At 41.1% G+C, this 22,330-nt stretch overlaps 1 protein-coding gene across 3 annotated transcripts in view; it reads right to left on the reverse strand.

Annotated features, from left to right (window-relative positions):
• Positions 1-3,653: 3,653 nt before the first annotated feature.
• Positions 3,654-22,330, reverse strand: part of HACE1 (HECT domain and ankyrin repeat containing E3 ubiquitin protein ligase 1) — a 37,670-nt gene continuing 18,993 nt past the window's right edge. For all 3 annotated transcript variants that reach the window (XM_081856936.1, XM_081856937.1, XM_081856938.1), the window contains 7 exons: positions 21,454-21,603; positions 20,727-20,923; positions 14,504-14,635; positions 13,837-13,935; positions 13,530-13,600; positions 5,344-5,457; positions 3,654-4,802 (listed from right to left, as the gene is read on the reverse strand). In XM_081856936.1, coding sequence (XP_081713062.1) covers positions 4,700-4,802; positions 5,344-5,457; positions 13,530-13,600; positions 13,837-13,935; positions 14,504-14,635; positions 20,727-20,923; positions 21,454-21,603 — 866 coding nt within the window. In that variant the 3' untranslated portion in view covers positions 3,654-4,699. The remainder of the gene's footprint in view (positions 4,803-5,343; positions 5,458-13,529; positions 13,601-13,836; positions 13,936-14,503; positions 14,636-20,726; positions 20,924-21,453; positions 21,604-22,330) is intronic.

Raw genomic sequence — 22,330 nt, forward strand, 5'->3', positions numbered from 1 at the left:
GTCTGAACTGTGTCTCAGGGGCTAGAAATGCATCGGCAGAAAGCAGGAGTAAGGAGTGGTAGACAAAAACATTTGAAGGACCATACTCCACATTTCTCCCAAGGCCTTTTTTAGGGGGGCAAGGCTGGCTCAAAACAAAAACAGGGCTACTTTTAATTTGAAGTAGCTGATCGAATGCAAACATCTTTTATCCAAGGCTTATTTAAGACATTTCTGTCCACATCAAACTATTGGGGTGATAAGAGATTAGATACCAAAATCAATAAAGCTGCCGCAGAATATGGAACAGATTATTGAAATACATTCTTACAAATAAACAGCGCTGAAATATTTGCACAACTCTGTACACCCACAAATTTACACTGAGTGGTTATCAGGTATTACTGTTCAATCGGTTTTCTTTCCACCTCCCGATAAATTTGGAAGGGTGCATTATATGCCCAAACAGTTCTAGAGTTCTTTTCTCTGTCTCTGAAGTGTTTAAAATTCAACCAGACAGTAGCAATTTTCTTTTAATCTAAGCAAACTGATGTGTCAAAGACAATCAGTATACTGAAGCTATCCCCAGAGAATCCTAATAATCCTGATGAATAGCCGTGCTCTCTAGAAAACTCAACCATTGAACTCTCGCCACCGGATGTCACAAGTACTTAAAGCTGAGGTGGGCAAAGCAGCCCAGGTCTCGTTCCCACAGAGCCCACCAGGTATCCATTAAAACATTATAGAAATGCCACAGCAGGCCAGGCCAGCTAGATTTCAAACAAGAATTTGGGGAGTTCCAGCTGGAGCGATATATTTTGCAGGCTGGGGGTGTAAAGACGTAGATTTTTGCATTTGACACCACAGATGTCAGCTGCTGTATGTAGAACAGCTTTTTCCTACACTGCACAAGAAGCTGTCGGCCACATTTATCCTGGAGCTCTTCCCCATGTCAGCATCACTTAACCTGAAGACAGAGTGTGTTCATATGGGGAGGAAACCCAGTGTGAGATCTTCTTCATGCTGGCCAGGCTATCAGATTTAACCTTCACAGCAAAGGAAGGAACCATGCTGCAGGGGTGGCTTCTGTGCTCAGAAGATAATGTGCAATGGAGACCTTACTGGAATCTGAATGTATTGCCTAAAAATGGGTGTGATCTGTGTGTGGGAATTGCCTCCTTTGGGAATATGCACTGCATGATATCCAAGTCACACTGACTTGAGCCAGAATCTGGAATGACTCCCAGTTTCAGAACTCTTTCCAGAGGGCTTTACTGGGTATTTCTCTCTCACACTTGCTCTTTTTTTTTTTTACTAGATTTTTCCTAACTAACATGTCAACCAGTAGTAACAATGCAACTGATATGTTGTAAAAGAAACACCCGCCAAAGTTTATTGTCGCTCTATCCAAGCATTGATTCTCAATATGGCATGTAGAACATGACTCATTCTTTAGCGCTTTTGCAAATTAGATGCAAAGCTTTCAGATCTAAAAGACTCTTGATAACATTTCAATGGTAGTTCATGAATATATACAATCTATGGTCTGACAAGACTCTTTTTTTAGGTGAGACACATAGCAAAGAATATGATATGTGGGAGGGATAGCAACCTATCAAACATTCTAAACTATAAGCTTATATAGTTAAGTTATAGTTTCTCAACAAGCTTGTCCTCAGTTGTTAATAGGACGCAGGTGTTCTAAAATAATAATAATAATAATAATAATAATAATAATAATAATAATAATAATTTTTTATTTATACCCCGCCCTCCCCAGCCAAGGCTGGGCTCAGAGCGGCTTACAAGCAATAATAAAAACAAGATGAATGATTACAAACTTAAAAACAAAAATAAAATACAACATTAAAATAATGGAACATTAAAATATTAAAATGTAGCCTCATCGCAGGAGGAGAAGGAAAAGAAAGATATAAAAGAGAGAGAGAGAGAGAGAGAGAGAGAGAGAGAGAGAGAGAGAGAGAGGGAGGGAGGGAGGGAGGGAATCAAATTGGCTGCAAGCCAAAGGCCAGGCGGAACAACTCTGTCTTACAGGCCCTGCGGAAAGAAATCAGATCCTGCAGGGCCCTGGTCTCATGAGGCAGAGCATTCCACCAGGCTGGAGCCAGAGTTGAAAAGGCCCTGGCTCTGGTCGAAGCCAATCTAACTTCCTTAGGGCCCGGGACCACTAGGGTGTTGTTATTTATGGACCTTGAGGCTCTCCATTTCCCTCCCTAGTGCCACCATCTGTCCCCGACCAGAGATAAAAGATAAAATACCCTTTTCAATACAATTAAATCCTATATTAATCATGTGTCAATATACTAGATACAGTCCACTTTATGCATGGCTATTACATAACCAAAAGTCACTTTGAAAATGCATATTGGTTTGAAATTCTAAAGTCATTAGAAATCTTGTTTGCCTAATTGTATCTCTATTCCCCAGTGAGTACTCAGATAAGCTTTTTGTGATATATATAAAATACCAATGACATCTTATGACTTTTAAGAAAAACCACTCACCTGAAATAACTTAGAGAAGTTCATTCACTGTGCAGGCAAAGAGCTGGAAATAGGGTCTCTTAGTGGATGTCATCCATCCCTCAGGCTTCGCACAGAACAAGATTCTGCATTCTTCTTGAAAAGGAACAAGTTAAAGGCTTCCCTAACTGCAGCAGTTTCACCACCACCAGTTTGTAACTGCGCAGCACTAGTGAGCCCATTAGAAACCAGTGGTCAACATGCAATAAAAAGTCCAGAAGTCTAGGTACCCAAGTCCAGCAACTGGCGTGCAAACCTTTCTTCCATAGCAGCTCATTTCAGTGGAACCTCAGTAGGCTGCAGAACACGCAGGTTAGGGAAAGCTGGTTTAGAGAAAGATGCAGCAATTCTCTATGAAAAAGATACAAATTGTTGCTAGCATCCGTCTGTCTCAAGGGTCAATGAAGTGGACTTCGGGAGGGGGGGGTGAAGTCAAACTGCTGTGTAAGCAGCTCTGAAGCGACCTTCCCAGGGTGCGAGCCTAGGCAGTGTGTATGGAGGCCTCACAGATGTAGTCCAATGGAATGCAGAGCACGACATTTGGCACCAGCTTGGTGGCAGGAGGAAGAAGGCATACATGATGCCATCCAACCATCTTAAAGTCCTATTACAGTAGTATCTCCGGTTGCAGATGGGATCCGTTCCGGAGGTCTGCTCGGATCCTGAGGTTTCCGCAACCTGAGGACCGCTTCTGCGCATGCGCAGACTGCTTCTGCACATGCGTGCAGGGCGAAACCTGGTAAAATACTTCTGGGTTTGCCACGCGCGCATCCCGAAGTTTACGTAAACGGAGGTACGACTGTACTAGGGAACCATCCTACTCATTCTTCCAAGTGCAGTCTTGGTGACCTGCCCCAAAGTCCTGACTTAACAGCACCATTTATACCCCAAGTCATTTATTGGAAAGTAAATTCCACTGACACAAAGGGAATGTGCTTCCTGGTAAATATGTTTTAGATATCAGGAAAAAGGTGTCAAATACTTCTTAGGTCCTATGCCTTTATTTATTTTGTGCTCTGCCATAGAAACTACTCAAAACCTGTCTGTTTAGTTAAATAAGCAGATATGAAACTTTGAAGAGCATCTAAATGAACACGGACAGACTCACAAACATGACCAAACAGTAGTAAGTTACAATAAAATATTTAACTTTAATGCATACTTTTCACACAGCTCAGGCCTGAGAAATGTATCGTCCAAATAAAAGGATTCATTCCTTTAAAATATATACAAACTCTGGAGGGGCATGAAGTCACTGACATTTCAGTGGTGCTTGAATAGTGTTGTACCTCTGAAGTGTAGAATATAAATTATCTTTTTTTTCCCCCCAGAAGTTAAACTTCTTTGCTGACAACAGAACAGACTTTTAAAAATGTTTAAATCGGTATTAAAATACTATAAAGCTAAAAAACTTTTTTGTGACAGTTTCATTAAGGTAAGCAGAACAAAAAATACATCAGATTTGGTATTTTGCATCATAGTTTTTTGAACTTTCTGTACAATGCTCCCTAGAGAAAAATAAATAAATGGCATTTTTTTTTCCATGCAAGATAATGCATGGTCAAAGGCAGCGGCTGAGATTTTGCAGCAGTTCCCCCCGTGCTTAGTATTTTTATTTCAATGAAATAGATTGGGCTTAATGCATTGGCTCTCAAACTGCCCTTTAACTGTGACCCATAGACAAGGCCACAGGAAGTGCATATACAATACAAATCTATGGCGCAAACTAGTGACTGAGTGGCAGCATTGAAAGTTCCTGGTGGCCACGTCTGAGAAATCCTGACCCACCAAGTGTATACCAGATTGCAGCCCTCTTGAGTAATTGGCCTTTGAGTAGGAGGGAAAGCACCAAGTTGAAAGATCTGATGAAGGCAGAATCATAATGGGGGAAACCTCATATTTGAGAGATGAAAAAGTATGACATGCTTAATACAGAACTACCATTTAAAAACTGAAGCGAGAATGTACTCAGTATACCATGAAACAGCAATCTCAAGATCAGGATGAGATACAGGAAGAGGAAAAACTGGATGAATTGCAATGGAAGTCAATCCCGCTCACGGACTGCGAAATCAAGTTGTTTTCCAACCAACATCATCTTCTTATTGACAGGTTGTTAAATTAACTTCTGCCACTCTGAATTCCACATCGGTAATCAGAGGGGTTGTCTGACTTCATTATGCCATTGTATAACCGTAGCTTCCGCAGTGTAATGCCACAAGAAGCCTGTCCTTAAGGATCTCTTTTTGGGGATACTCGGGCAACTTCAGCATGTTGATACTAAAATGAAAGAGGAAAGCATCCCATTAAGAATATTCAATCTGGAGGGAAACATTTGTCTTGCACAAGATAATCAACGCTAAACACCGCACTCTCAAATCTGCATTCAGATCCCAAAGCCTTGAAAATGAAGTTTACAGGGAGAAAACGCGCTGCTGCAATGCAGTCCCCCTTAGTATTCAGATGTTCTCCAGGTGGGGGGAAAGACATTTCTCTTAGCTTAAAAGAAAAAGAAAAGCAATATAGCAATTTAACATGAAGTATCCTTTAGTGAGATTGTACTGCTGCCCATTAAAACTATACAACAAGTTTGATTTCTTTTTTCAACAGTGTGGAAGAAATAATTGAAACACCTATAGCTTATGACTAGAACAACCAGATCTGCTTTGGCTAATGATACTGACCAGAGGCATTTCTCTGATGAGCTTATACGAAGATATAATTCTGATCTTGAAGAATTCTTGCCCCTCTCAACCAAAGGAAAACAAATGAAAAACAAAGGGATGTTCTCAATGCATTTAAATGAGGCTATTTAACCTACCATGTGCTTGATGTTGGTAGAAGATTTGGGGTATATGGCACAGCAGCAATTGTGAAATTTTGCAATCCACTACCACCCATTATGTGGGCAAAGCCACCATGGGGCACCCTGGAACTAGAAACACAAATAAGGCATTAAAATTGATGTTAAAATTTTATTTACTGCAGTTACGAGTATGCATGTTAGATATACTATCAGTATGTATTAAAATTCTGCCAATTGCAGCCTGTTTCTGCAATACAAGTTACAGTGTGTGGGTCGGCCTTCCCAAACTGCTGCTCCCCCCAAAATGGCTGGAGACAGAGAATTGTAGCATCTGCAGGGCACCAAACTGGGGGAGGCTAGCCTGGATCAAGGCCGCTAAGAGGAGAACTAGACAGAAAGGTGCGCAGAAGGGTGCTCAAAGTTAGGATGGAGGCAAGGTCATTTGCAGAAGCCCTGCCCCATATGTCCTACATTCACTGGGCTCCTACTCCCTCAACTCAGATCCTAACTTTCCTCTTTTTAAAAAAAGGAGATGTGCAAAGCGCTTGAACATGAGTAGAGTCCTCTGTGAAATTAGGATCCCCAATAAATTAGAGCAAATGCCTGAGTACATCTTTAGTTGAGGCAAAAATAGCAACCTGATGTCAAACTAATGCGTAGCTATATTTCTCAATAGCCTTCAGGAATGTGGGGGTGGGGAACATAATGTCCCGGGAGAGGGAACCTTACAGAGATTGCTATTTTTTGCTGGCAACCCTGTGTTCCTTATCATATGCAGGTCAACCTATTATCATTCCTTCATTATACTAAAACCAGTCAACAGATTCCTAATAATTTCCTATGCAAAGGCCTCGGTTTTGTACAGAGCTAAAATTCACATTTTAGCTTCCAGCGGAACTACGAAAGTTAGCTAAGCATCCTGTTATATCACTGCAAGCAAACAATAAGACCTTCAAATACCCCCGAAGTGAAGTACTAACTAGTATCCAATGCAAAGGTTTCACATGAAACAGAAACTGGAATGCAAGATTTCCAGGTTTCAAAACTAAATTTTAACATGAGCTTGCTTTTAAAAAACGCAGCAAAGCAATAGACTTTGCAAGAGAGTTCACAAGGCAGGACTGAAAATGGATTTCATTTTCACCTCATAGATGCATTTAGGAACATACAGAATTAAACATAAAAACTGGGTATTTGTTTTCCTCACAAGAAATACTTAGAAATATTTCACCCTTAATCATCAACAAAGTCTTCTTTTAAGAAAAATGTTGCATTAGGCATCCTGCAGTTTTCTCCTCCTATGACTTATTTTAGTTAAGTTCAGCAATGGTTTCATATCTGAACTCTTGAAGAGTTGGAATTTCAGCAGCTGGTATTGCTTTTGTATATTTAGTTTTACAGATGCATCTCATAGATGCTTTTAATTACAGTATTTTTACATCATTCACTCTAGGAGCCCAGGGCTCCTAGAGATGTTACCTTAATTGACACATCACAAAGGGTTTTGTATTTATTTAAAAACATGTCTGTGCTACTTTTTCAAATGTTGGCTCACAGATAAAACATAGGATTATTTTTCATCACTGTCCCATATGCACAGAATGACAGGATGAGAACCCACAGCACAACCAACATTTATTTGTTATGTTTGTGGTCCTTCCATCCTCCCAAAGGGAGCCCAGGGCAACACACATACAATCCAACACAGCAGCAAAATGAAATGTTTGAAAACACTCACATAAAACCTGAAATAAAACAATACAGCAAGGTTTAGTTTAGTTCCAAACTGAACATGATTTAGCCCCAGAACTTCCTGTTTTGTCTGTTTGATTACCCTTTTAGTTATACTGCCAGAAAGCAACAATTCAGTTGCGGATACACTACAAGTATCTTTTTTTAGTAAAGAATGAAGCCAAGCATCATCTGTGCTTTCCTACAATCTCCTCATTTCCCTTCGGCACTCCCTTTTATACCTGTTGTCATAAAAAGCTTTTATTTCCTATCTGCCTGGTTTCTTGCTTCCAATCATGAGGTTTTTAAAAAAGATGATCCACATGAATTTGCTTTTTCAATTCCTTCCTGGCTTACGTTGCATCTGAGAAAAAGTTGGTTGCCATATGTGCCGTGTTTAATCCCCTTTTGGAAGATGTTCACTTTGAAAAAGGTTTTACAGCTTCATCATCATTCTGGCATCCCTTTATGGATATGGATGTGTGTATGCATTCCTAATTGGGATAAAAGTCTCTCTTATCTGAACCTTTATTTCAGGCACTTTAAATAACCTCCACAGCCTTCCCAATAAACAGCTCCAATTCACCACATAATATATTCATTCTAAAACAGTAACATACTCAAGCATTCCTTCTCTTGAGAAGTGCCAGCAAAAATATATTCCGCAAGTTTATCTGTTCTGAATGATGCTGAAATATGATAAGGAGCTGAAGGGGTGGGTGTGTGGGTGTGGGTGTGTGTGGGTGTGGGTGTGGGTGTGTGTGTGTGTGTGAGAGAGAGAGAGAGAGAGAGAGAGAGAGAGAGAGAGAGAGAGATTTGCTTCTTTTCTAAAACACCTCCTTACACTTTCTAAGACAGGCCCAGGGAACCTGTGGTCCTCATGAAATTTTTCAAGCAAATAGGGGAAACCTGAAGTGAAATAAAGGGATGGAGCAATGAAAGAAAGAGGTAGAAGACATCCCACTGCCAATTTCAGCCCTTGACAGAATACCCTCAAGAGAATATGGGCCCTGACATGGAAGGGGAAAAGTTTTCCCGTTCCTGTTCTACAGCATAACCCAATAAAATCTTTCCACTGTGACAAAGATTCTTCATTTTTTTTTTTAAATAATTTTTATTGGGTTTTTACATTTTATAACAACAAACACACACACAAAGACAAAAACACACAAATACAATTACATACCCTAATTTTCTTTACCCACTTTCATTGACTTCCCCCCACCCCCTCCTCTTACATCCCAGTTCCAATAATTAATTCAGCAAGTTCTTACCTAACCTCTTAAACATATTCATATTGCTTTTAAAAATTTAATTCTTTTTGTTTATCTATATTCAACTTATCCAATTCTCTTATAATCATTAATTTCTTTTTTTTTTAAGGTCGATCTAACTTCCCTTCCACAAATTTTCCCTTTATTATATTAATTATAGGTCACATTGACCAAATAAAACAAATCATAACATTTTATAATTCTATTCTCTCTCCCCCCCCTGCCCCGGTTTCTGTCCCTTCCCAAACAAATGTCCAAAAAACAAACAAAAAATAGTTCTTAGCCCGGATTCCTCACGTCCGAGGCATCTGATTCTCTGTCAGTCCCTCTCTGCCAACTATATTGGTAGTCCTCTTTGTTGGTCCTAAGACCCCGAAGGAGTTCAGTCAGAGTCACATCATATTTTCTTTCATCCAGAATGTTAAAAAGTGTTTGCTGCGAAGGACCATCTAGTTTTCCATACTCAAGAGGAAAGTCCCAATCATGTTGCTTTATTCTTTTTAGTTTTAATATTCCAAGTACTCCAGGGACTTCCCTCTTCTTCTTTCTCATCTTTCGCAGGTTTGTAATCCAAAGGTCTTCTTGCTCATACTCTAACAATGTAGATTCCTGGTTGATATTTTCCACTTGTAGTGTCTGAACTCCTTCTTTCTTCTCTGTCAATTCCAAAGGCATCTCTTCCTGCTCAGCTGCAGAGTTTTTGTCATACGTCTCCTTTGTGCATTCAGCAGAGTTGTTTGTTTCAGAATTCAAGGTCATAAATACTTTACTCAGAGCCATACTCTGCTCTTGCAGGATTCCCACGAGAAAGAACATTTTTTCTATCTCCGCCAGTAATTTTCCCTCTGCAGCCATTGTAATGTCACTAATTCCCCCTAGGGGGCTTTCAGTTATTTAGTAGTCCTTTTCCAATAATCTGTTACTTTGTTATTATCAGTACTTTGTTTCCAATCGCCTCAGTTCAAATGTATCACCTTTAATTCAAAGAGTTGTTAAATAACAAAATTCTTTACTTTGTCCGCCCGTTTGACAGCTTCTTTGACAGCTGTCAAACTCCTTTCACTTCTTCCTCCGGCACCCAAATAGGACACTCCCGGGTTTTGGGGGGGGATTACACACAAAGTTCCAAAGTTCCTCCCTTTCTCTCCAGCACAAAATCTTCTTCTATCAAATTTGTGAAAAACTTTTAAATCATCAAAACAGTATTCATTCCGCCTTAATTCTCCGTTCCTTGCTTTAAATCGTCTATAAGTAGAGGGGGTGCGGACTTCCCTTTAACACATCCCCCGATCGTGCCGAATTCACAGGATAAAAAATTTTTAAAGTCCAAATTCCACTACTCACGGGTCCTTTGTTATCCAGTCCAAATTTTGGGAAGAAAGTCAGCGCTCTCCGGCCATGGCTTGCGGCTTCGCTCCACTGAAGTAGCGGTCTACTCTCAGCACCACGCCACTCTCCGTACCCTCTCCGTAGCCTTTAAAAAGGCTCTTCGTGGGTCGGGGAGGGCGCTTAAGGTGCCCACCGAGTCACCAAGTCCGCAGGCTTCCGCGCCTGCGGTTTCTGAGGGTCCCCGTGTCGCCGGCACGGCAAGACCCGTCTTCAGCAGAGCCGATTCCCTCCGGAGCTCGGAGGGAATCCGCCATTAGCCGTTCGCGCTAACCCGGAAGAGAGAGAGAGAGAGAGATTTGCTTCTTTTCTAAAACACCTCCTTACACTTTCTAAGACAGGCCCAGGGAACCTGTGGTCCTCATGAAATTTTTCAAGCAAATAGGGGAAACCTGAAGTGAAATAAAGGGATGGAGCAATGAAAGAAAGAGGTAGAAGACATCCCACTGCCAATTTCAGCCCTTGACAGAATACCCTCAAGAGAATATGGGCCCTGACATGGAAGGGGAAAAGTTTTCCCGTTCCTGTTCTACAGCATAACCCAATAAAATCTTTCCACTGTGACAAAGATTCTTCATTCCCAGTTCTACAAGCCTTGCTTATTTCAAACTTTTAATGCTATTTTTGTCTAGAAGCAGTTACCTTCCAAAAGCTATTCTTCCTTTTTTTTCCTCTGCTGGCTATACAGATGCTGAAAGAGTCCCAACACTTGGGTGGGGGGGGCATTATTAGGCAATGGTCTATTATAATAATCCTTAAGCATTTCACTTTTAATGCAAACAAGCATTTGGGTGCCCTTTTCTTAATTTTTTTACCACATATTTGCATGGTGGTGGTGCATTGTGACCTAGTAGTAGAAGTTCAATGGTCTATCAGGTTCTTATTTCATACATGAGAAGCCATATACAAACAGCAGGGCATTGTTAGAGGATGGTCTATGGAAACTAAGCCATGGGTCTTTTGTTCCATGCCCCACATCTCCAACCCTAACCCTTCCCCACTGTAAAACTATTTCTTTAAAAAAACCAACCGGGGTAATTAGGCATGCTACAAACCACAGTGCTGGTAAGACAACCATCTGCAATTCTAATTCATCCAGAGACACTTGTTTTAGTTTTAAATTGTACATAAGCTGTCATTCTTTTCAACACATCACTGGTTGGTTTGAGGGGCCAATCCACACACAGTTTACTGAGCCCAGACAATCCCGATGACTCAGCATAGCTCAGAGTAAACCCAAGAGAAGGTTTTTCCCCCTCTGAAAGACAGTCTAAATTTGCAACTATATATATAGATTAGCTTATGTTTTGATTTTTCTGTTGTTTAATAGATGGGTTGCAACAGGCAGAGGGCCTGAGAGAATGAAACCATAAGCCAAATCACCTGGCCAGGTACACAGACAACAGTTTCTTTCACCTGTCACTGATCAAGGTTTTTGGTTGTTTTTTTGTAAAATTCCACTTCCTAACTAAATGCACCAACTGTTATCACGTAGCTATGCAAAAGGAAACTTGAGTTTGTAGCACCATATTGAAGAAAAAAACCACAATACCATTGCAACTAGGCAATTAGTTGGTACTAATAAAATCCCAGAGCATTAAATAACCAAAGGCTACTGGATATCTTCTGCTGACATTTATAGGGAGGAAGCAAACTTATGCCAGAATGCATACGAAACAGAGCAGCTTTCTAAACACTAAAGTCAAATGCATCCCCCTGATACGATTATATCCACAGTAGAATTAAACTCTTATGATGCATGATGTAACAAAAATTAAAAGAAAGAAGCACAAGATATGCTTAGGACACTTCTGCAAAATAATTCCTATCATTGTTATTATCATAGATCAATAAAATTAATTTGATGGTTTCTGGCTGCAAAAGGAAATTTGATTGCTCTGTCAAGTGGCACTAAACGTTTACTCAGGTTTTAGGATAAACTTACGATCCAGATGCTGAACAGAGAGAGCCAAGCAGCTAAAAGCAGATCTGGACACAATTCATAGTTAAACACGCACATACACAGCTTTTAGAAGGAAATTTAAATGGGTTACAGGAAGACAGGCTTGACAAACATCAAGAAAGACTTGTCACACACGACACACAGGATTTACAAATGTGATTTTGCTTATACTGAAAATAAGCCAAACCTCTTCACAGACAAATTCAGCGTAGTGGAAGCTTAGAATATTTTTAGGATAGGGGGTGTAACTTCATTCCTCATCAATAATGAAGTCATAACTCACTGTTCATAAGTAGATTTATAAATATGCTTTATAAACAGTCAGTTTATTAATGACCTCACAGAAAGCTTGGGCAACATTAATCAGATCTACATTTCAGGTTTGAAACATGAAATATGACAATCCCCTTTTTGATCTCTTGGTCCTGTTGTCTTAAATGAAAACAGATGCCTAACACATTTCAGATACCAAATGCACAGTGGCGTAGCGTGGGTTGTCAGCACCCGGGGCAAGGCAAGTAATTTGCGCCCCCTAACCCGTGTACTTGCGCCCCCTAACCCTAACCCCCAGATGTTGCGCCCGGTGCAGCCGGGCCCCCCTGCACCCCCCACTACTACGCCACTGCAAATGCATAACAAAATAACATGTTTTAAAAATAGCTTTTTATAAGCAATTATAGTAGACCAAGGACCGAAGAAGACAGTATGTGAAATACATGATTTCACCAATAGACTCTACATGGGGTGGGTGTAAGTATATAAGAACCAGGGCTATCGCAAGAAAGGGAGGTTAACCCTTTTCCCTCACTCAACAAAACTGCAAACAACAACCACCTACAAAATTCCAGCCCCCTGCTGCTATATTCCACAGAAAGGAAGTTGCATTAAGTGATCTTAAATGGGCCCTCTCATAGTTGCTCCTTAATAAAGCAACAGGAGAGGAGGAGACCAGAAATGAGAAATGTAATAATGCATTTCAATATCACCTAGCAACCCTAATAGTTATTTCACATTCAGCGGCTCCAAGGTCCAGTGATTTCTCACTCTGCTAAAACCTGGTTGGCCTCTTTAGTCAGTTGTAGTCTTTTCCATCAAATGTGAGTAAGCTTGTGTAATAACAACAACAGCAACAATGTAAAGCTTGATTTCATGCTAGCAAGTGGACCACTGAACCAAAGGAAGAGGAGTTATATGGATTAATAAAAATGGAGCTTTATGGGTTGGAGAGAAACCAAGAAGAGGAAAGCCTGAAAGAACAGTTTTCCCCATTAACAGCAGTGAAACAACTTCAGCCACAAAGTCTAGAAAAAATTTCACAAGTTTCTTAAGGCCTTTCTTACTGCTAGAAGAGCAGGTAACACAGGCTGCAACGCTAATATTACTTACCTGGGCATAAGCCTCATTAAAGTAAATAGGAGTTATGTCTGAGCAGACATGGTGAGGATTTCAGTGCTATGTGAAAAGCATGTTATCAACCAAATATTTGGTTGTTCCTCAGGGAAGAGGCCCCAAAGCACATTTATTCAATTCCCAGAATACTAAAACTAAAACCTGGTTTTGTTGAAACAGGATTGGTAATAAAAAAAGAGAGAAGCATATGATGCAGAATTAATCCATGGGGATTACAAAAGTTGATGGCAGAAAATTTTCAACCACTTGACCAAGGATTAATCAGCCATGATGTTGGAATATAAGTAAGATGGTGGACATTTCAGACCTGACAATCAATATGCCATTGAGTAGATATGACTAAATGAATTATATGACACAACTCTGTGTATTATAAAGTACCTTCAATGAATGATTATCTGAAATGTTACCAGTAAATGTTATAAAAGGGTACTCACCTCCCAGTGACGAACTGCAACAACAATACTCGCTCCTCCTGACTCAGTTCTTCTACAACTTCCCAAAACCACTAGATGAAGAAAACATATTAAAAAAAATCTAAGCTGGTTTCTTTTTCAACTGTACACTAGCCAAAAGATGGACATGCTTATACATTTGATGTTTTAAGTTATGGAAATTAATAACTGCTTGATTCAAATAACTCAGTTAGGCATCATTCTCACAATACTATTTTAACCCAGAAGTTAGTCTCTGAAATGCACAATTGTTCTCTAATTGCCCCAATCCAGTTCATGGAGATCTTACCTGAATAACAGTGTCATCTCTTTCATAACCACTTGTATATTCTGTATTTTTGATCCAGTCACTGACATCAATTTCCGGCATGCCTGAAAGCAGCAGTTCCTTCAAAAAAAAGAAGATAACCAAACCAAAATGGTGAATTTGCCAGGCAATTTTAATCTGAAAACAGCTGGTGTTAATCTGATACAATTTTAAGCTGTTTTCTTAAAAAATAGCTCCAATACTATTTCAAATATTGTTACTATGATCCAAAATAGGGGGCACTGCAAACAAATAAATGTTTCCGTTAATGGATACAGAAGTTCAGAGTCACGTGAACTAAACCAGATCTTGAGGGTTTAAAGAAAAACCGAGTTGCATAAAACACTGTACCCATCTCCAACAAAATTCAGTGAAATGCTGAGCCATGTTTTTCTTCGGTGGTCAGTCAGCTGATGCCAGCCCCCTGCATCATCAGGTGAGGGGGTTAGGGACTTTGCAGTGCACGAGCAGAGGGAAATAGATTAAAACTGCTCTCTTCCCCATTCTGCTAACAGAAGCCTTGCTGAGTGACACGGCTGGATGCAATCCTGAAACCAGATAGCTTCAATACCATCCAATTACAGACATTATGGCTGCTCTATCACACTGAATTCTATCTGACACGACTTAGATGGACCATTTTACTTACCAGTTCATATTCATCAAATAACTGTATCAGAGAAGGTGGAATGAACATATGGAAGCCTTGGAGAAATGCATTTATTTGAGGCTGAATGGCTCTTGTCATTCGAAGTTCAGTAACAAGTTGAACGTATTCTGCCTGAAAAGGTATATAGTTATGTGACACATACAATTCAAATCCAATTCGACCAGAATTTCAGTGCTTTATTCGCTCATCTGAAACCAGTTCTGGTCAATCTGTCATCTAGAAAGGCCTAAAAGTTAGAGGGGAAAATTAAGAATGTGCTTGGTACAAGGTTTCCAAGGAGGGCCGTTAAATACTGGGGGACAAAGTCTTGTGAAGCCCATTTATTTGACATGTATTTACAGACTTCTTTGGAATTATAACTTTTTTGGAATTAAAACATTAACTTATTTAACAACATGGTTAGCAACTATTTAGACAGTAATATTTATTATACTGTTTTAGATGACTGCTAAAACCTTTTTTATTTGAAGACTTTCAAGATGCAATTTAGTTTTTTTGCTTTTATATTTTGCTGATTTCATCTGTGTACATAATTGATAACTTTATATAGTTATATATATATATTGCTTAGAATTTTATTTAGAAACAATTAGAATGAACTACAGTGGTACCTTGGTTTACAAACTTAATCCGTTCCAGAAGTCCATTCTAAAACCAAAGCGTTCTTAAACCAAGGCGTGCTTTCCCATAGCAGCGGGGGACTCAATTTACACTCAACAGGGACATATTCTGCTTCCAAGGCAAAGTTCACAACCCCAAAACACCTACTTCCAGGTTTGCAGCATTCTTAATCCAAGTTGTTCATAAACTAAGCTGTTCTTAAACCAAGGTACCACTGTACATAGCAGTTATGATACAATTATCAGAATACTGAAGGGGAAAACGTTGGTGAGTGTATTGCATACCTATGATTGTTAGCATACCTATGGTTCTATTATACTTCTCTCTATGCACATGTGTAGAGCTTCACTTGCACAGACGCCAGTAAATAGTTTTTCGCACTGTTTTCTACCAAGTTCTGTTTGTACATGTCAGAGCTGCCCCTTGGTCCCAGCTCACAGAGGACCAACGCCAGGCTGTCGTTATGTACAAAAGTCTTTATTGAAGTTTGGTTTCCATTTCAAAGCCGCAGCGTGCAACTCTACGTCTTAACCCCTAGACCGGCGAAGCTCCATCTGAGTCTCCTCCCCTTCCACACCAGTTTAAGACTCTAGCCGTGCTCCACCTCTTCCTAAGTTCCTTCCTCCTCTGGGCCCTCCTGCCCACTGGGGTTTCATCCTTTCTGGACTCTTCTGACACTGACCCCCCTGATTCTTCCCCCTCCTTCCGGCGGGCTTTAGGACCTGGTTCCCTATCCGGGCTACCTGCTGTGCTGCTCGCCTGTACATTTGAACTTGGCGCGTGCGCCCAGCCAGCAACCTTCCTCTTGACCGTTCCCCCGCTCTCCGATGGAGGCGTGGTCAATCCTGACTCATCTCCTCTGGCTGGTGGTGAATACGCTGGTCCCGATACCTGGGACTCCTCCCCCCCACTGCGCTCTGGTGGGGAAGCTGGTCCTGATTTCCAACTGCTGCTCTGGGAGTCCCTGCTGGCCCCTTGCTTCTGGGGTGTCCCCCTTGGGGCCCCCCTTGCCCTGGCCACCGGCGCCCCCTTCTGTGAATCTTCCGATTCGCTGGAGAGGCTCATGGAATCTCTCGGGCTACTGTCTTCTTCTCCTACGCTGCCCTCGGATTGCTCCCCCTCGCTCTCCATCTCCTCCCCTCCCTGCGCTCCCGCTGCGTCCCTGACATTACACTTCCCAATTCTCTCTTCCCCTCTGCTCAAACCTCTCACCAGTGCTTGATGGGTCTTAGAGCAGAAAGTTTCTCAGTGGCCAGTCAGAAATCCAGCACTCAAGCCTAGCTTGATGTGGGCAGATTGGACCCCAGTGCCTAACGAACCGGTGGTTCTTCCCTTTCTTCTATAAGGGTCTTTGTTGTTAATAAACCTGGAAAGCACTTGATTTGAAGCAAGCAGAACTATATCAATTTGAGGAGGTTTACTGTGCCCTCATGAACATTTATGCTTGTCACAAACAAAGCACAGTAACTCTGGCGGCACTGTAATAATAACAGCAATGTATGGGAAACTTACAAAGCAGCGTAAGCTTTAAAAGACAGCTGCATTAAAAGAGCTTACTGCCCAAGCTCCAACAGAGGAGATGGAAGGAATAGGCAACCAAAGCATAACGGAGAGAGCTGTGTAAGCTGACCTTTTCAGAAATAATTCCATTGTACAGATAGTACAGAATTATTATTATTATTATTATTATTATTATTATTATTATTATTAATTTTATTATCTATACCCTGCCCATCTGGCTGGGTTTCCCAAGCCACTGAGCAGCTTACAGCACATATGAAATGTAATAAAACGTCAAACATTAAAAACTTCCCAATACAGGGCTGCCTTCAGATGTCTTCTAAAAGTTGTGTAGTTCTTTATCTCCTTGACATCTGATGGGAGGGTGTTCTACAGGGTGGGCACCACTGCCGAGAAGGCCCTCTGCCTGGATCCCTGTAACCAGTGCTTTTTTTCTGGGGGGACGCAGGGGTACGCATGCCCCTAAACATTTTGTGAATCTCTGTACTTTTGTCCATTTACTTTATTTACTTTTCCTGATTTAAACTACAGTATAAAATGGTGATTTTCTTGAGTCAAAATGAGAGTAACTCTAAAAAAAAAATTAAGAAAAAAAAGCAATGCCTGTAACTACACTTCTCATAGTGAGGGAACTGCGAGAAGACCCTCAGAGGTGGACCTCAGTGTCCAGGCTGAGCGATGGGCATGGAGACATTCTTCAGGTATTCTGGGCCAAGGCCATTTAGGGCTTTAAGGGTCAGCACCAACACTTTGAATTGTGCTCGGAAACGTACTGAGAACCAGTGAACATCCTTAAGGAACAGTGTTATATGGTCCTGGAGGCCAGTCACCAGTCTCAGGGTTCTGTGCCCACCCACTGAATGTGAATTTAGGCAAGTTGCACTCACATAATTGGTTCACCCTTTCCCCCATCAACTCATGAAAGGATTTATCCGCACAAACACCTGCATGGGACCCCAAATATTACTCTCTCCTTTTTTTGAGCAGCATATTTTCTACCCTATTCTTCGAATGACCCAAATTATCTTCCAACCCCGCCTACCCCCAAACAAACCAATTAATCACATACAGCAGGAAAGGCATACAAAATTCTAGTAAGATGTAACATTTATCCATAGACCCAGATAAATGCATCGGCAGCTCAAAGGTGCATGTACTGTACATGCAAGCTCACATATACCTCTTTGCATTTTTGTAAGACTCAACCACTATCTGTTTTGTCATAAAAGTATACCATGTTCTGAACATTTGTAGAGATCCCCAGAGGCCCAGTTCTATAATCAACAGGATGTTCACATTTTAAGAACATCTGTACTTCAAACCTGTTAAAAATGCGAACACTTTTGAAAAAATGTTTGAACAGCTTAACAGGTGCTGAGGCAAGCTATTTGAAGGTATGCAGGACCTAATTTGAAAAGATATGAAAATCCCTGAAGTCGTACAATTCTGGCTTATACTTTTAAAATATTTTACTCCTTTCTACCATGCCCAAAATAAGTTGCAAAGGAAAAGAATCACGAGGCAGGATAAAGACAGAGCCAAAAGGGCTGAACTAAAAGCTATGGGGGTCCATGCCAAACTTAATGCTGCGTTTTTGCTGCATCTGACCTATATATGAGGCAGGTTCCTTCAGAGGAAAGCAAATACTGAAACAGAGAAAAGTATTCCTCATCTATTCTGCTACTGCTGCATAATGCACGTAACACCTTTCTTCCTCGTGTTGCAGTGTTACAAGTCATTGCAATTTAAGCTTTCTCAAGTATTATGAATGTAACTACCGATGTCTTTATCAAGCAGTGACATAGCAACAACCCCCAGTAGCTTGGTTCAATAGCTAATTACAAAAGAGCATGAGACAAAAATTGTATAGAGGTTCCTACTGCTAAAATGCAAATGGCGTGCTTAGGATTTTACTGCGTTCAGACTGAACATTATACAAATCTGGTTTGCCTACAACCACCATAGTCAGCAACCACAGATCCAAACAGCACTAAAGTTATTACTGGAGACCACCACCCCTGCGGAACAGCAAGATGTGAATCTTCAAATCTGCAGTGAGATTAATAATAATAATAATAATTTATTATTTATAGCCCGCCCATCCGGCTGGGTTTCCCCAGCCACTCTGGGTGGCTCCCAACAGATTAAAAACAGAATAAAACATCAAACATTAAAAACTTCCCTAAACAGGAAGGGATGTTTGTAGGGATATATAAAGGCCATTTCCAGAAGTCTTTCAGTGCTGGGAGTCACATTACTAACAGGTCCCAACAACTATTCAGACCCTAAGGTTGGTATCCAACAGACGCATTCTGTCCCAGCAAGAATTTCCACTTGCACAAAGGAATTTATATCCTTTCCCCTACCCACGCATTCCCTAAATCTGTTCAAGAGGCTCCCCCAACCCTCCAGAGCAGATCTGAGGAGGGCACAGGCTGCATGCAGGGAGACAATGTCCCACGGCCCAAGTGGAAATCCTTGCAGTGAGAACAAGTTAGCTGGATTCCACCCAATAGCCAATAGCCCCTCGCGTCCAGCATCCTGTTCTCACAGAGGCCAACCAGATGCCTTTGGGAAGTGAGCAAGCAAGACCTGAGCACAACAGCACTCTAGCCACCTATGATGCTCAGCAACCGATATTCAGAAGCAGACGACTTCTGACAGTGGAGGTAGAGCATAGACATCACGGGCAGCGGCTAGTAGTGGTAGTTTGATGCATCACATTCACCCTTCCTCACAAACATGCAGTCTTATAAATACAGTGGTGCCTCGCAAGACGAAAAGAATCCGTTCCGCGAGTCTCTTCGTCTAGCGGTTTTCGTCTTGCGAAGCAAGCCCATTGATGGCTTAGCAGATTAGCGCTATTAGCGGCTTTTAGCGACTTATTGGCTTAGCGGATAAGCAGATAAGCGGCTTAGCGGCTTAGAAAAGGGGGGGAGGGGAAAAACCTGCAGGAACTCGCAAGACATTTTCATCTTGCGAAGCAAGCCCATAGGAAATTCGTTTTGCGAAGCACCTCCAAAACGGAAAACCCTTTCGTCTAGCGGGTTTTCCGTCTTGCGGGGCACCACTGTACTGGAAGCAAGGACAATATTTGCCTTTTTTCACAGGCACTCTACAACGTAACTCTTCAACAACCAAAATGTTCATCTTCATGCACAATGTGGGGAATAGTAGTCTACTTGGCTACCATAAAACGTTAAAAAGATCAAGACACAGGATAGCACAAACAGGTATTAGCTGCACAAAACTCTCTTTCATTTCAACAGAAATTAGTGTCCTGCATCCAAAGCGCCCAAAACACAACCAAGTGACACCAAGTGGCCGTTGGCTAACATGGCAGGTGGGTAGTCTAAAAAGATTCAGCATGGAAATGTAAAACCAAAATGGATATCCACGCACAGAGATCTTCCTGAGAAGGATATTTAGGCAGAAAACATGGTGCCCTTTTGCCTGGGAGTAAGTCCCATGAACTCAATAGGACTTGCTTCTGAGCAATTGTGTGCATTGGGTATGGTTACTCAGTAGTGAAGTAGAGATACTCTGTGCTTGCTCAGAGGTTCTTAATTCACATTAAGGACATGAAGAGTTCCTAACTAAACCACAGCAAGGCCCAGATGAAGTTAAGCCCTCTACACTGGCAGCTTTTCTAGAATGTGCTAGGGTTCTTCTGATATTTGTTAAAAACATCTCTCTTTACTCAGACTTCCCCCAGTGATTCCCTTCAGTTGTCCTATATTTTCTGATTGTATCTATGGCATGTGAGTTTCAGATGATGATTTTAATGAATGTGGCAAGTGGCATAGAAATGTTTCTGAACAAGCTGCTACAGGCTCATCCAGTGGGCTTGCTTCAAGAAATTCAGATCATACTATGTACCTGTGCCTCCAATGTTGCTTTGCTTCAGTCTTCTGGAGAGGTCAAAATAGGACAGGAGGACAAGCTCAGTAATAGGTACTGTTTTACTCAGGGCACATTATACTTCATGGAAAACCAGCCTGCTGCCACAGGTCTCAGCTAGAAAGGGTCTAGAGGCATCAAATGCAAATATCTTACTCACTTTGTTTTCCTGTGTGACAATTATACTTGCACCCCCTGGTTTCAAAGGCACTTCCTCCATTGCTCCAAACACATCCGTCTCAACAGAAAAGGTCAGCTCCAGCCCCAAGTCACTGATGTCATTATCAAGAATCCACTGCAAGTTCTTGCCATACTCTGGATCAATAGATGCCACGTCTTGGTAGTTTACAGGAATGCCTTGGAAAAACGCAAAGAAAAATCCCTTCATGCCTGCTAGTTCAGGAACGGTTTTTGCTGTGTTCTGTTTTATTTGTGGTAAAGCACTGCCATCTACAGACACACTGAAACAGTGCAGGACAGCAGGGATAGCAGATATATAACAGCCATATAATCCATAAACAAATGTTTTCTAGTAAACTGTTAATTTAGCAGCTGCTCTGATTTTCCTATTCATTCCAACAGGTGTGAATTTGACCCAATAGTTTAGCAAGTTAAATTAAAAAGCCAAAACAAATCTAAAAGGAGGACGGGGGCAGACATGAAGCATGTTTTCATTTTTTTTTTAAAAAAAAAAAGTTCCATTGCAAATTGCTGCTCAGGTCCACAGCATCCCTATTAGTACAGGAGGGTCTTTATAACAACCTAACTCTTGCTGAGCTCAGGAACGGGGTAAGAATGAAATTTAAATACAGTGCAAGACATCTCTTTAGCCAGACTGCATGATACACTGCACATCACGAGAAGATTCAAGACTGCTGGAACCATACCAAGAATATGCTTGTAGAATGACCTTGTGAAGTAAATGTTGACCAGCTGTCTGTGATTCAGTGCTAAGCCCAAGATCTGTCCAGCAAATCTGAAGTAGTTCAAGTGATCAGGATTTACAGAAGAGTTGCTATTTGGCTGGAAAGTGGTTCCTATTGTCAAAAAAATGTTTTCTGTAATTAGGTTTCACTTAGAGGCTTTCAGACTGTCTAAAACACTAACATTTGATTTGTTTTCTGTAATTCAGCATCAGTACAAAAGAAAATGTGGCCTGCAAAATTCCACTTTTTAAAAAAAATGCAGTTAAAAATTAAATAAAATAAATTTGAGAAATATAACCTTAATTTCTATAATACAGTCATACCTTGGTTTTCAAACAGCCTAGTTCTCAAATATTTTGGCTCGCAAACAATCAAAACCCAGAAGTAAGTTTTCCAGTTTCCGGACATTCTTTTGGAAGCCGAACGTCCGCTGGGGCTTCCGATTGGCCTCAGGAGCTTCCTGCAGCCAATCAGAAGCCACGCTTTGGTTTTCGAACACTTCCAGAACGGATTCCATTCGACTTCCAAGGTACTACTGTAAATTTAATTTTATTAAAAACAATCGGCAGTATCCAATGTTAGTACAGTGGTGCACCGCAAGACGAACGCCTCGCAAGACGGAAAACGCTAGACGAAAGGGTTTTCCGTTTTGGAGGCACTTCGCAAAACGAATTTCCCTATGGGCTTGCTTCGCAAGACAAAAATGTCTTGCGAGTTCCTGCGGGGTTTTTTCCCTTTTCCCCCCCTTTTCCTAAGCCCTAAGCCGCTTATCAGCTGATCCGCTAAAAGCCGCTAAACCGCTAATAGTGCTAATCCGCTAAGCTGTCAATGGGCTTGC

Source organism: Podarcis erhardii, assembly GCF_964252035.2.
Source record: "Podarcis erhardii genome assembly, chromosome: 3".
Taxonomy (NCBI): Eukaryota; Metazoa; Chordata; class Lepidosauria; order Squamata; family Lacertidae; genus Podarcis; species Podarcis erhardii.